We start from the raw sequence: 14758 nt of genomic DNA on the forward strand, positions 1-14758 counted from the left end.
ATAATCATGATACTGAGATTGAAAGGAGCTTAACAGAGGCGGGATACATACCGCCATTTAGTACGTCTTCTATACGTACTAGGGTTAGGAAGGGGCGGTGCTTCCGCACCCCCCTAACCCTAGTACGTATAGAATACGTACAAGATGGCGGCGCCCCTTCCACATGGGCGCCGCCATCTTTACGTACTGGACGCACAGCGTCCAGACGTGTCGCGCCGCTTGTGACGTAGCGAGCGCGCCCCTGGCGCCTCGCTACGTCGCAAACGCGACGAAAAAAGAAGCTCCATTTTGGAGTTTCTTTTTCGGTCCGCGCGGGAGTCGGGCCGTGTGAAGGCTCCGGCTCCCCCGCGGACCTACTGGCGGCGGCGGCAGAGCGGCGCAAAGTGGCGGTATGTACCCCGCCCGAGACTTGTAAAAATGATAAACTGCAAAGCCAAGAGAATGAATTACCAAGGGAAGTGACAGAGATTCATCCCTGGTTGATTCAAAAAAGAGACTGGATCAGGTCATTCAGTGGTTGACAAAAGACTATTTCCTCCCTCAAAATTCTGTCAAAGTACAGTACTGGAAAATCTCAACTGGAGCCGATACACTGCCAGAAACCTGGTATTTAGATGTGTGAGCCTTTCTTACTACTATTTTAATCAGTTCTCTTTTAAATGCATATTATTAACAGCATGCCAAAATAAAATATTTGCTGGTCGGTTTTACATAAATAGAAAATTTAGATTTTTAAACACTATGGCAGAATACAGACCGCCCAAAAACACTATGGCAGGATACCGACCACCCTGGTTTGCTCTGCGAGGGAGCCGCAGCAGACAAACTGCACGGCTCTGTCGCGGAACAAAAAGAACCCGCAAAAAGCGGGTTCTTCTTGTGGCGCCTTTGTGGTGCCACAAAGGCGCTGGGACGTGCGGACGCTATGCGTCCATTGCGTCAAAATGGCGCCCGTGTGTACAGACGCGTAAAGGCCTATTTAAATTGGGCCTATATTAGATAAATTATTAGGGATGCTTACTTGTCAACCAGTATCTTTTTGGTTTCCAGTGACAACATGTTTTTATCTTTCTCAATATTAATGTGTTTCAGGACCAACATATTGCTGACCTGTTTATTTACAATTATTTTAAAATTATTTCTGGACATTCTGAGACCCTTTGAGCATATGGGGAATGCAAATAAATATATAATTAATAGGTTAACAAATGAAATCTGTAAAATGTTACAGAGAAATTGCACTATCTGATTATTTTCTGATTATTTAAAATAGCCATGGGCAAAGGATAGCAATTTAAGGGTTAATATTTCGCAATGAGGACCGAATGCAGCCAACACCAGGCCAAATAAGTCTAAAAATAAAACCAGTATTTATGTAATTTATATCCTGATTTTCTGCTTATACAGGATCTAAGGCAGCTTACAAACTTATTTAAAAAAAGAATGTCGTTTAAAATATTATTCCAATGTAAGTTAAAAAAACAATTAAATGACAATTCAACTAAAAAAATACAAGGGCAAAACAATACACAATCGTAATATACTAAAAAAAAAAAGATTAAAAACCCCATTCCATTAAAAGCCACAAGTTCTTGGAAATCCACTTTAAGATTCTTTGTTTTGTTTTGTTTTGTTTTAAAAAAAAGCACACACACACATTATGGTTTTATGGCTCTCCCTAAAACCGGAATTCCTGAAAGCATCCAGGAGTGGAAAAAATGTAATTTCTGCTGCATTTGTGTTTTCAGTACAGGTTAGCCACCAGGAGTGCTTATGGCAACAAAAAACAGTGAATAGGCCAGAATGTTTATACCATTGACTAGAATCTTTTTTTTATTGATAAACAAGCATCAAGCATCATTACAAAATGCATGAAGATGTACCTGAAAGCTATATATATGCACCTAGGCTTTACAACCTCCTCCCTATTTGGTCTCTTCTGCTGAAATCTCCCTCCCTCCAGCCCATATGAAGAAACACTTTGAAGTAGCTACCAATGTAAAACAAGGAACTGCAGTTAATGTATCCGTATGTTTGGGCACGTATATATTTAGCAGTAGTAGTAGTAGTAGCAGTAGTACAGGGAGCACAATGATGATTAGAGAGCACTTTTCACAAACTACTTGTCTATTGACATGTCGGCAGCAATGGTTGTGTTGTTTCATATGTAATGCAATCACTCTTCTCTGTTAATTTGTCCAATCATTATTCAGAGTAGAGGCTTTGTTGTTTTCAGAAGAATGTTTGCAATTCCCTGCCCCTTTCAATGGCATCATCTCCCCACAGTCATCCTTTGTATTATTGAAAATATTCCTTCCTTTTACCTTGGAGTACTTGAATTTGCTTGGTGGACTCTTCAGCTTGCAGTCGGTAAGCTTTTCTCTCTTCTTCTAAGAGAGCTGTAAATACAATTAAAATATCTTAACATTTTAATTGGTTATTTTTACTGGTAGGTAATTCGAATATTAGAAATTAGTCTTTAGACAGGTTATTTCAAGTTTAGTAGGTCATAACAAAGCCAAGGGAAGTAAATTAATATATTTAAATGACTGAATTATTTTGCTAGTTAATAATAAATGTTAAAGTTTGTTCAAAATGTTCTACACCTCTTTTCTTCCATGACATCACTATGCTAGGGAACATAATGAAACTGATAATAAGAAAAGGGTCTTACCCTGTTTCCACTGACTACATTATATATACATTTACTCTTAAATTGCAATGCAATCCTATACATGTGTACTCAGAACAAAGTCACAATGAATTCATTGGGACTCACTCCCAAGTAAGAAGACAAAGTAAACAAAGGATTACAGCTCTTTTCCCCCTTCACTAAATGCAGAGCATAAACTCTATGTATATAGATTTAAGCATCTTTTCTATCAGTTATATATTTGGGCATATACTTTCCTGGATATTCTGCAGAATCAAAGGAATCTTAATCTCACCTTGCAGTTCAAAGCATTTTTGTTTACTTGTCCTAGCTAGCTCTTGGGCTTCAACCAGTTCCTTGTGCAGCTGCTGAATTTCTTGTTTAGTTTCAGTTTCTGATTGTGCACCCTGCAATTCATCTGCTAAAAGAACATTTTTCTTTAAAGCATCAGTTTTGGCAATGACTTAATTTCAATTAACTTGTTAAGACAGGATCTTAAAGAGTCATGCAAAATGAGTCAGCTACACATCACTGAATTAGACAATGGTTAAGAGATAAACTGTTGTTATGAAATCAAATACCCGTACATTCAAATCCAGCATGCCAAAATAAAGTATACATCAGCAGGGATAATGAAGGCTGGTTTTGTCATGTTAAGATTTCAGACAAGAGCAATTTTCATAAATATATTCAAATTAACATGAAGATAGCTGATATTTCATTTCAGATACTGATTTTATTATTATTGCATTTATTATACAAAAAAGAGTATTTAGTATGCCAGATATCTTGTAGAAGAGAAGTGAGGCTTACTATACCCAGAGGAGCATCCTGTGGGTAGCCACAGGCCTCCCCTTCTATTCTGCTAAGACAGTAAACAGTGACCTTTGCTCTGATACACCAAAACTTTCAGTCCTGAGATATGGGTGCAGTGAGGCTTGGAAACACCCTGAACCAAATATGTCCATCTGTCACCCATCTCCAAAATAGCCTGGCACCCAATAGAAAGCACTGGGTTCTTGTTCCACTTTGGAAATGTTTCTGTCCATGGCAGAAATTATAAGAAGTTGAGCTATTAGTTCCTCTCTTCATCCCCACTGTTAACAACACCTTGCCTTTTTATTTTCCTATACACAGTAAGAGGAATTGATTAGATCAGTCACATACAAGAAATGTGGGGCTATCAGTGCAAGACAATTTTTATACTTTTCGCAAGAAAAATAATAATAATAATAATAATATGTTTTATTTATAGACCGCTATTCCGCGATGATCATAGCGGTGTACAGTAAATGTTGAAATATGAAAACGTTGGGGAGAATATCAATTATAGGTTTAGCATGAACCCTGATGGGATATTTAAGATCATTTTTTATCGTAGTAGAATGAGTGGCACTGACTTTTGAAGTAAAAAGTAAAATACTGCATATGAGAACACAACTGTAATAAATTACAGTTACTCCCAATGACATCAAGTGGTACAGCTTCCAATGAAAAGGACTTCACTGGAGTGGGGGAAGGGATGAACACTATTCCTACATGCAGACCACTACGAGATGTACAGACTACTAAAACATGCCTCATAGGGCTTTCTCCATTGCCAGGATAATAACCACTGTGCTAATCTAAATAAAACACATACATTAAAATAATATACATAAAATAATATAAAATAACTCAAAGGAAAAAAGCATTCAGTTGGTAAAAAAGTCAGATATTTAACAGGGTAACTGGTTAATAAACCAAACAAAAGGAATTCTGTATGTACTCTGATCATGAGGGGAAATAGCACCCATGAGATAAAATACCAATGTATGACTCAAAAATGAATGCATTACGCTAAAGAAATCTACTCCCAGAGAACTGTTATAGGCAAAAGGTAAGACACAAAAGGTTTGTGAAGGTTTATTAAATGATGCATATATGTTGAAATGATTTATCTAATTCAGTAATTAGAGGATAATTTAGCACAACACAAAGAAATGACAGTTTTGTTTTCAAAAGAGAGTGTCAAATTATAACTTTGATCTCTAATTGTACTGAAGATTTCTCTATCTTAACTGCAAAATGATAAAAATAGTTTTAAATCTCTGTCTCACCAAACTGCATGGAGCATATGAAAAGCCATAGTAATCAATTGGTTTAAGCACACTTAGTTTTGTGTTTATCTCTATCCTGAATATTTATTTTATAAAATGTGCTAAGAAAATAACTGCTGACATACAAAGTCAAGACTCAACTAATTAAATGTTGTCTCCCAATCAGTCAGACATTAATGTTCATCCAGAGGTATGAAATTCACCTGTACAGATTCATTCTAATTCCTAATCTTAAATCCTAATCCTAATATTAAAACAGTCATGAAAATGCACTTGGTTCAAAATTCACAAGTCTGTATAAATGCCAATGGACAAACTAGATGAAACAAAAGAGATACATTTCTTGCCATCTTGCTCTCTGCTTCAAAACAAGTGAAGGTGGAGCAAGGATTGAAGTTGCAGCATGCAGGAAAGACTGAAGTCCTTTTACCCACACCAGTTGCAAAAGGTAATTTCCTTCCCTTTTTCTCCTCCTGCAACTAAGAGAAATCTTCAGGGGCTGAATTGAGGAATGGCATGTGTCAAAAAGGGTTAATCCCTTCTTGCAGTAAGCAATTTGTGTTTACTCCAGCTTGCAGATGCCTTTAGGCAAAAAACAAGAAAATGGGAAGGTCAATCAAGGATCTTCAAAGCCAAATCTTATTTGGCACATAGTTAACAGTGACTGGTACACTGCAAAGCCTTTCACAAAGAGTCACCTGCTTCTGAGCAGGTAGAAGTAAGCAGTAGTTGAACTGAGCTTGGTCTCCATGCCATTCCTATATGACCCATGACTGTATCTATGAGAAGTGTCTGCTCTTCAGTTCTAAAAACCTGATGAAAACCCAAGCATGCCTCTGCAGCACTAGCACAGATATGTACACTGACTCATTACATTACAGCCACACATGCTGCATTAACTTCATCTGAATTTAAATAAGACTTCTGTGCAAGCAATAAAAAACCCGAGAGGAAAGTGTATTATTAGACGACTTTGTAAAGTATCAAACTTGTTACTTCAGATATTTCAGTTTTATTGAACACTGTTTTTGAAAATAATGAAATGAAAATTAATTAAGTATTGCAGTTAATTGGATCTGGTGCCCAAAGGTGGAACCTTATGAGCAGTTTAGCTTACAAAATTGTTAACAAATTCTTCACAAAGTATGCATTCTAAATAATTCCTTAAGGCTACACTCCTGTGCAGTTACACTACAGTAAATTGCAGCAATCTTAGTAAAAGATACTTCTACAAACGAGTCAGCTACTGGTGGCACCTATCCTTACTGCATCAATTCAGATATCAAGAAACAATTTTAAAAAATCTTCATTGCTTTCTACAAGCAAAATGTATTTTTTCACTCCACCATATTTCAAACTTAACATTCTTCACTATCAAAACTTTAATTATATTAAGAGAAAACATCAGGAAACAATTTGAAATGTGAAGAAAATCAGTAATTTACCTTTTAAGAGGGCTACTTTAGCAATAGGTTCGTTTAATTCATGGTCATCCATTTGAGCATCTAAGGGGGGAAATGAAAATATTTTAGCAGTCCAAGCATCGTATTATTTGAAAAATCAGCAAAGTAGCAACATAAGTTTGCCTGAAAACAAAGTATTTAATCCCTTAATGTAAAATTGTAAAAAGTTTGTTTTTATCTTTTTTATTTTTATCTATGTACATTTAAACTTCACCCCAAACATACCTGTAGTGTCGTCACTGCTTTTCTCTTTGCTTGGGCTAAGAGTATCTGACAATTCTGCTTCTTTAGCTTTTGTTTGATTTTCTATAAAATAAGAAAAATGCCTCTGTTACAATATGTATATATATATGAGCAGTATTTTTGTATTGCTTCACATTGTATGACTTGTAAAAATGTAAGATCAAAATCAATGTTTTCTTATGCCTTTCCACTCCTGTTCCCAACTGGATTAAATATCTCTAGGTCACATATTTAATACTTAACAACCCAACACAGGATGCAGTTGCCTCATGCATAGTTTAGCCTTTTGTTTAAAACTTGTACTCTGGCCAGCTGGAACCCAGTGTAAAGTTTGTTGTTTTGTTCACTAATTCAGGGAGCAAATCAGGAGAGAGGGACACACAAAACCAGTTCCAGAACAATACAGATATTGTAACATGCTAGAAAGAAAAAAGCTATTAGGAATGAACACTGCTTTACAGCACGTTGTGTTGGATAAGGGAAATGCTTGCATAATAATAAGAGGAGGCATCAAGTACAGTAGCACAAAGTTTAAAATAACTCAACATTTAAAGTTATGCAGATCAATACGAACAATTTTTCAAAAGGAGTGTTAAAAGAAAATGAAGTTCAAGTAGTCCTGATGAATTCAAAACTACCTCCATTTCTCATACTCATATTTTATACAACCTACCCACCCACCCACAAATTATGCTTCAAAGGTTATCTGAAGCACTAATAATAATAATAATAATAATAATAATAATAATAATAATAATAATTTATTTATAGCCCGCCCAATCACAAGGAATCCGTGCAGGTTACAACAATAAAAATAAAGAGAATAAAATAAAATACAAAAAATAAATAAAATACAATAAAATTAAAGAGAGTGAAGTGAATAAATTAACAGTTAGGCCTGATGGAAATCGGGCCTCTCTTTTTCACTCCCTCCCAGGTCTGATGATGACGAGATGGAGGGAGGGCTCTTCTTCTTGAGGCAAGGATTTTATTTTAATTAATTATTTTATTTAATTCTTCTCATTAAATTTAAGAGAAGAATTGGTGGACAGAGTGACATAAGTCACAGTAAATGGGGAGAGGAACTAGGTAGGGAAGGCCTGCTGGAAGAGATCCATCTTAAGAGCCTTCTTAAAGGCTGTAAGAGTAGAAATGTCGCAGATCTCCTTCGGCAGGTCATTCCATAGCTTCGGAGCTGCGATGGAAAAGGCCCTCTGGGTGACTGAAGTTAGCCTAGATTTTATTGACTGAAGTAGATTCTTCCCTGAGGACCTTAGAGTGCAGGACGGACAGTACGGAAGAAGGTGTTCCCTTAAGTATTCTGGACCCAACCCATGTAGGGCTTTCACTTAGAGCTGACTGAATGTTCACCAGTTATGAGAAGAATGAATACTTGATTGTGAACTTTATTTCTCATCCTATTGCATTCTATAAATCTAAACACACTTTTTGTAACAAAATTTCATCTAGAAATATGTAACAAAAAATAATGGTAGAAACAATCTAAAAGAAGCAAAGTATGAATCATTTGGAAAAACTAATTCAGTTTTAACAAAGTACTCAGAATTGAAGTTATTCCTGTACTTCTGGAAGATACAGCCATTATCATAGAATCATACAGTTGGAAGGGCCACCCAGTCCAACCCCCTGCCATGCATGATCTCACAATCAAAGCATTCGTGACAGACGACCAACCAGCCTCTGCTTAAAAAACTCCAAAGAAGGAGACTTCACCACCCTCCAAGGGAGTCAAATAGCTCTTAATGTCAGGATGTTCCTCCTGACATTTAGGTGGAATCTCTTTTCCTGTAGTTTGATGTATCTGCCATGTTTTCTTATGCATAACAAGTAAGTAATTATACTGCTTTTAAGTAGGTGTAAGCCCATTGTTACAATAAACGTGATATATAAATAAATAAAATAGTCATAGAATGATAGAGTTGGAAGGGGCCTCATAGACCAGCTAGTCCAACCTCCTCTTTTTTAAGACATCTTGAGACCCCACCACCTCAGTAGGCAATTAATTGCACTAACTCGCTTATTGTGAGTAGGGCTGCATTCACACTGGAGAAATGATTCGATTTGATAACACTTTAACTGCCCTGGCTCCATGCTGTGGAATTCTGGGAATGGTAGTTTGTTGTGGCACCTGAGCATCACTGTTCAAAATGTGCTCTCCTGTAACTTAAAACCATTAGATCTCATTCTACCTTCTGGCTCAGCAGAGAACAGCCTTTCTCTCTGTGATAGCACTTGAGGTATTTGAAAAGTGCAATCATCACTCCTCAAGTCAACGCCCAGTTCCTTTAGCCTTTCTTCACATTTTGTTCTCCACACCTCTTATCATCCTTGTCAATAAATGACATCCACAGCATATCCATCATCTACTAAACTAGTGACCGGATTGAAAAAAGATATAAGATCAGTTTTGCAGGATCTGTTCATGACATACCATGCTGGCTCCTCCTGATCACTGCATTGTGATCAACATACTTGCAGACAGACTCCTATATAATCCATTCTATTATTTTTCCTGGTATCAAGGTTAGGCTGTCCAGTCTATCTATAGTTTCCAGGATCTTCTTTTTTGCATGTTTTGAAAAGTGCGGCAATGTTTCCTTTGGCACTTCACCTGTCCTCTAAGATTTTTCAAAAATGATGGCAAGGGGTTCAGAGAGTACATCACCATGTTACTTCAGTACTTTGGGATGTAGTTTATCTGGCCCTGAAGATCTGAACTCATTTAACTTAGCAAGGTGATTCCTGACTAACTCTTGATTTGCAATCCAGATCCCTTGCTAAGGTCTCTGCTGCTGCATGGAAGTGCACAGTTCTCTTTGGGGATGGGGGGGGGAGACCTGAAGCAAAATAGTCACTGAGTCATTTTGGCCCCACTGTCTCCTTAGTCATTGTCTTGCCTTGAATGTATCGGGGGGAAAAACCTCCTTTTTGTTGCTCCTTGATTGCCTAGCTAGTCTCAATGCATTCTGAGCTTTAACTTTCCTTACATTATTCCCGCAGGGTTGAACTACATATCTCTACTCTACCTTGGTAATTTGTCCTTTCTTCCATTCTATATACATACTCTTTTTTCTTTTCTTTTCCTTCCTGCTGTGCAACCACACTGGCTTTTCCATTTTAATTCTTCCATGGGATTGCTTGTGATTGTGCTTTTTTGTAACGCTTTCTTCAAGCATTCCCACCCTTGCTGGGTGTCTTTTTCTTTTATCTTGTGTCGCTGTCCGGATGGCTTCAGAGCACAACATTTTGACACCACACGCTCTGAAGCCAGCTTCACACTGCCCAGCTGCCCACACGTGGGCCGGCTTCCGGGCGCTCCAGCAGTTCGGCTTTACATGGTGGGGCAGAAAAGCCAGCTTTTTGACGGCACAAAGAGGCCACTTCTTCCAGCAAAAAGGTGGGTTCAGGCTGTGACGTGCAGTTGCCAGGCCCCCAATCTGGCTTTCTCAGTGGCCATCTGTTTCACTCCTTAATCTCCCAGCAGATATCAGGGTAATATAGCCAAAAGTAGAATAAAGCTGAAGAAGAACTCAAAATCAATCACCATGCTAAAATATGATCTGAAGAACATTCCAACAGAATTTAAAGGACGTATAGTCCCCCCTCCCCATATGCGTGGGATCCGTTCTGGAACCTCCCCCCCCCCATGTATGGGGAAAAGAGTGTATGCTCAAGCCCCACAGAAAATAATGAGGTGCACATAGTTAAGGAGGAATGCAAAATGATATCTATGGCCAAAAAGAAGGAGAAGAAACAGTGGATGACAGATGAAACACTTCAAGCAATTAAAGAAAGACGAGAAGCAAAAGAAAGGGGAGACAAAAACACAATTAAAACCTTGAATGCTACTGTCCAATGATTAGTGTGCAAGGACAGAGAGAATTACTACAACAAACAATGCAGATAAACAGAAGCTGACAACAAAAAGAACAAGAGATATCTTCCATAAGATCTGGAAATTCAAAGAGAAAATGAAACCAATGATGAGGAGACTCTACAATCCGAAGAGAAACACAACACACAACCATGAATGAAATGACCAAAAACCATAGCCACGATACACAGAAGAGCTACATAAAAATGTGAAAGGATGAACAGCAAATGAGAAGAAGAAACTTACTAAGATGAACCCCAAATTCTGGAAAGTGGAAGTCGCACTATTTGGAAAAATAAATCACTAGGAACAGATGACATACCAACAGAACTTCTACAAGCCACAGAGACAGAACCAAGAACAGTTCTAACTAAAATATGTAAACAAATATGGAAAATAAAGCAGTGGCCCACAGACTGGAAGTGATCAATATACGTTCCCATCATAAAAAAAAGAGATAAAAAAAGATTACAGTAACTACAGAACCATTGCAGTAATTTCCCATGCAAACAAAATCATGCTCAAATTCTGTAGCAAAGACTCCTACCATATATGGAAACAGAAATCCTAGTGATGAGGGCAGGATTCAGAAAAGGAAGAGGCACTAGGGATCACATTGCAAACATATGATGGATAACAGAGTGCACTAGGGATTTTCAAAGGAAAATCTGCATGTGCTTTTTGACTAAAGAAAGCCTTTGACTGCATAGATTATGAAAAGCTATGGAATGCCCTTAAAGACATGGGAGTGCCACTACATTTGATTGTCCTGATCCTGTACTCAGGACAAGAGTCTGCTGTCAGACCTGAACATGGAGAAACAAAATGGTTTCTAACAGGCAAAGGGGTCAGACAAGGCTACATATTATCACTCTATTTATTCAACCTGTATGCAGAAAATATCATACCAAGAGAAGGCATACAGACAGGAGGAGTTAAGATCAAAGGAAGGAACATTAACACCCCAAGCTATGCATATGACACAATACTACTAGCAGAAGCCAACAAAGACCTCAAGCAATTACTCAGGAAGGTCAAGGAGGAAAAGGCCAAGGTTGGATTAGCAAAACAAAAATAATGTCCATGGAAGATCTACAAAAATTCATCCTAGATAACAAAAAAATTGAAATTGTCAAACGGTTCCCATACCTTGGATTAAAGATCGACCAGAACAGAGACTGCAGTCAAGAAATTAGAAGAAGACTAGGACTGGGAAGAATACCTATGAGTGAACTGCACAAGATCTTGTGTGTTTGTGCAATGGTATGTTTGCAGGGGGAGGCAAAAAAAAAAAAAAAAATTAACGGCGCAGCTTGAGGCCACATGGTGCAGACTACCCATGAGTGTTTGGCATGCTGTGAGAGTGGGCCATATTACCACCTTGGAAGCCTTTTAAAAGGCTATTAAGATGGATCTCTTCTGGCAGGCCTTCCCAGACTAGGTTAGATCCATTAGATCTGCCTCCCCACTCTATTGATACTGACACCAAAATTGATTAACACCATCACTCCCATCCTCCCTCCTCTAGAGGAAGATTCATTTCTTACACTAATCTGCCCGAAATCTTTAATGTATTCCTATTGGATAATTTTACATTTTTTGATGTTTAATCTTTTTTAATAGGTTGATTAATGTTTTTATCACTGGGGGTAGGGTTGTGGTTTTGGAGTTTTTTAATTGCAATTTTTAATTGTTTGATATTTTATTTATACTGTTGGAATCTGCTTTGATTCCTTGTGAAAAACCAGAATAGAATTATTATTATTATTATTATTATTATTATTATTATTATTACTACTACTACTACTACTACTACTACTACTGGCCTGTGGAGAATATCTCTTTCTTGGGTAAACCACTTGAGGAGATGCTGGCTGTTCAGCATGTGCTGTAGTTCAGTAACTAGACAGCTTTTCAAAACAGCTTTTCATTCTGTTTGGGTCACTGGGGAAGGGGGAATGACCTTCACTGGGAAAGCAACAGATTGTGTGTGTCCCTATTGTTTTTTGTTGGACCATAGAGTAGGTTTTGAAATGATAAAAATATAATGCCCTTCTGGATCAAATCCGCCAAAAAGTTTCTATATGTTGCAAAGTTAACTTTGCCCAGTGATTCCAGAAGTTTCCGAACAGCACTGCGCAGGCGCAGTGAAACCCATTTGTATGATTCGCAGAGACCACGAAGAAGAATTGAAGCATTTTGTTCAAAAGTCCTGCTCCTAACTAGATGACCTATTCCAGAGTGCAGTGACAGGATACTGTTGGTTTTGGTGCCATGGCACTTGTGCAATGGTCTTTCACAGGTCTCTATTTTATCCCCCCACTTCTTCATCTACATAAACCTACTGGCAGATGTTGTCCACAGGACTGGGTGAGATCAATATTCATTCACAATATTTATGAACCAGTTACATCTGGGAAAGTTTGCTGAAACAAATGCATTTCAGTAGCTGTTGGAAAATCAAAAGAATAAGTATCTTTGAAATTTGAACTGGGACAGAGTTCCAGACAGTAGGTGCAGTGACACTAAAAACTCTGTTCTGCAGCATTCTGTCCTGCATCTCTGATATCTTCAGCACCAGCTGGAGACACAATGAACACAGCATCCCAACAAGGAGACAAATGATCTTTTCAGTATCTTTCCTCGGATTGTTTAAGACTTTGTGAACAAGCACAAAAACTTTAAACCTACACTACTTTTTTTTAAAAGGTAATTAAACGTTAAAGCAGTGGTTCTCAAACTGTGGGGTGGAACCCCCCAGAGGGGTGGGAAAGAGCTGCTCAAGGGGTGTGTGAGACTTGGAGGCCCTGATCCCTCCTCCTTCTCCCCTTCTGCTTCCTAAACCTTTTTTGCCCTAGAAGAGAAGAGAAAGGCAAGAAGGGTGCTTGGGACCTCTGCCTGAAGAAGGAGACCCTTTTCCTTATGTGTTAAAGTATGAATATATTTGAATGTATGCGTGAACAAAAATACATACACTAAACAATTTTTATGCATATATTACATCAAGCGAGGTGTGTGTGTGATGTCCAGATGTAGATGTAACAGGGGTCAAAAGGGTAAAACGTTTGAGAACCACTGCCTTAAAGCTTACAGATAGTCAGCTCAGTTCCCTCAACAAATGTGTAAACTGCTGGCCATAAGCCACTACAGTCACCACTCACCAGCCTGGTTATGGCTTTCTTTTGTAGCTGAAGATTCTGGACAAACCTAAAGGGCAACCTACTATAAAGTGCACTGAAGTAAACAGCAGTATAGATGACACATAGTTCTCTTCTTTTCAATCAAATCCAGAAAGAGATGTGCATAAGTCTTCCCACCGAAGTGGTACCTATTTATCTACTTGTATTTTATATGCTTTCAAACTGCTAGCTTGGCAGAAGCTGGGATTAGTGATGGGAGCTCAACCCATCACGTGGCACTTGGGCCTCAAACTACCAACTTTGCAATAATCAGAATTGGCATCTTAACCACTAGCTTAGACCAATAACAAATTGGGAGAAGTCTAATAAAATATTGTTCAATCCAAAGAGAATTAAGGTCTTGTTGTTTAATGGCCTACTAGCCTAGGGCAGATGTACTCAACCAATTCAAAGATCATTTTTGGCCATACAATCATATCTGTAGCTTGGTGAATCTTTTTTTAAAAAAAAATTAAAGCTTTATTCTTATAGAAAGAGAAATACATAGCACATAATATAATGACGATGTATATCGGTATCACATTCCAATTTTCATAATTTATATTATATAATATAAATGTGTATAATATTTATCATATTACATATGATTACATGGTGAATCTTTTAGCTCCACAGCACTGAACATCCTTCACTTCTTTTAGTTGAAACCTGTACCAGCTGTCAAACTCCTTGGAGAGAAAATTATAGATACTTTAGTAAAATACAGGCCAGATTATTGTAATATGTTACATATGGAAGTGCCTTTATATAACTAGTATAAGGCATAGCAACCAGATTGCTAAATGCAATTGACTATACAGAGCCAATGATGTCCACATTAAAAAAAAAAAAAGATGCCCTGGCTACCCTATTGTTTCTTGGATGGATTTTAATCTGGCTTTAATCTTTAAAACCCTGAAGAGATTCTATTAAAATCTAGGTAATGAAGGTGCCTACTAGTTCAAAGAACTTCCAATGGATATCACCATCTTTTCAGGAAGTGGATAGTTACCAGAAAAATGATGACAACATTTTTTAACCTCCCTTGGAGACATGTGTGCCTTTACTATTAAAAGCATGTCTTGATTCTCCCTTATCTTTCAGGTTCTTCACAGTATCCATGATTCATTAATGGCTTTAATTGATCTGATACTTTAAATGATTTCAGTGTTGTTGTTTTCTGCTGCTTTTATTGGGGGTGGCAGGAGTGAATGCTAAAATGCTAC

General features: G+C 37.8%; 1 protein-coding gene across 37 annotated transcripts in view; it reads right to left on the reverse strand.

The window, feature by feature from the left end:
* Positions 1 to 14758, reverse strand: part of SLMAP (sarcolemma associated protein) — a 132001-nt gene that overhangs the window by 23760 nt on the left and 93483 nt on the right. For 16 of the 37 annotated variants that reach the window (XM_089522007.1, XM_089521942.1, XM_089521846.1 and 13 more), the window contains 4 exons: positions 6441 to 6521; positions 6198 to 6257; positions 2949 to 3074; positions 2325 to 2399 (listed from right to left, as the gene is read on the reverse strand). In XM_089522007.1, the coding sequence (XP_089378133.1) occupies positions 2325 to 2399; positions 2949 to 3074; positions 6198 to 6257; positions 6441 to 6521 (342 nt within the window). Of the gene's footprint in view, positions 1 to 2324; positions 2400 to 2948; positions 3075 to 6197; positions 6258 to 6440; positions 6522 to 9543; positions 9973 to 14758 lie in introns of those variants that run through there. The other 21 variants (XM_089521863.1, XM_089521916.1, XM_089521890.1 and 18 more) reach the window with 3 other exon arrangements.

This window comes from Sceloporus occidentalis, unplaced genomic scaffold (genome assembly GCF_023333645.1).
Source record: "Sceloporus occidentalis isolate IW3139 unplaced genomic scaffold, rSceOcc1.0.p SCAF_1, whole genome shotgun sequence".
Lineage (NCBI taxonomy): Eukaryota > Metazoa > Chordata > Lepidosauria > Squamata > Phrynosomatidae > Sceloporus > Sceloporus occidentalis.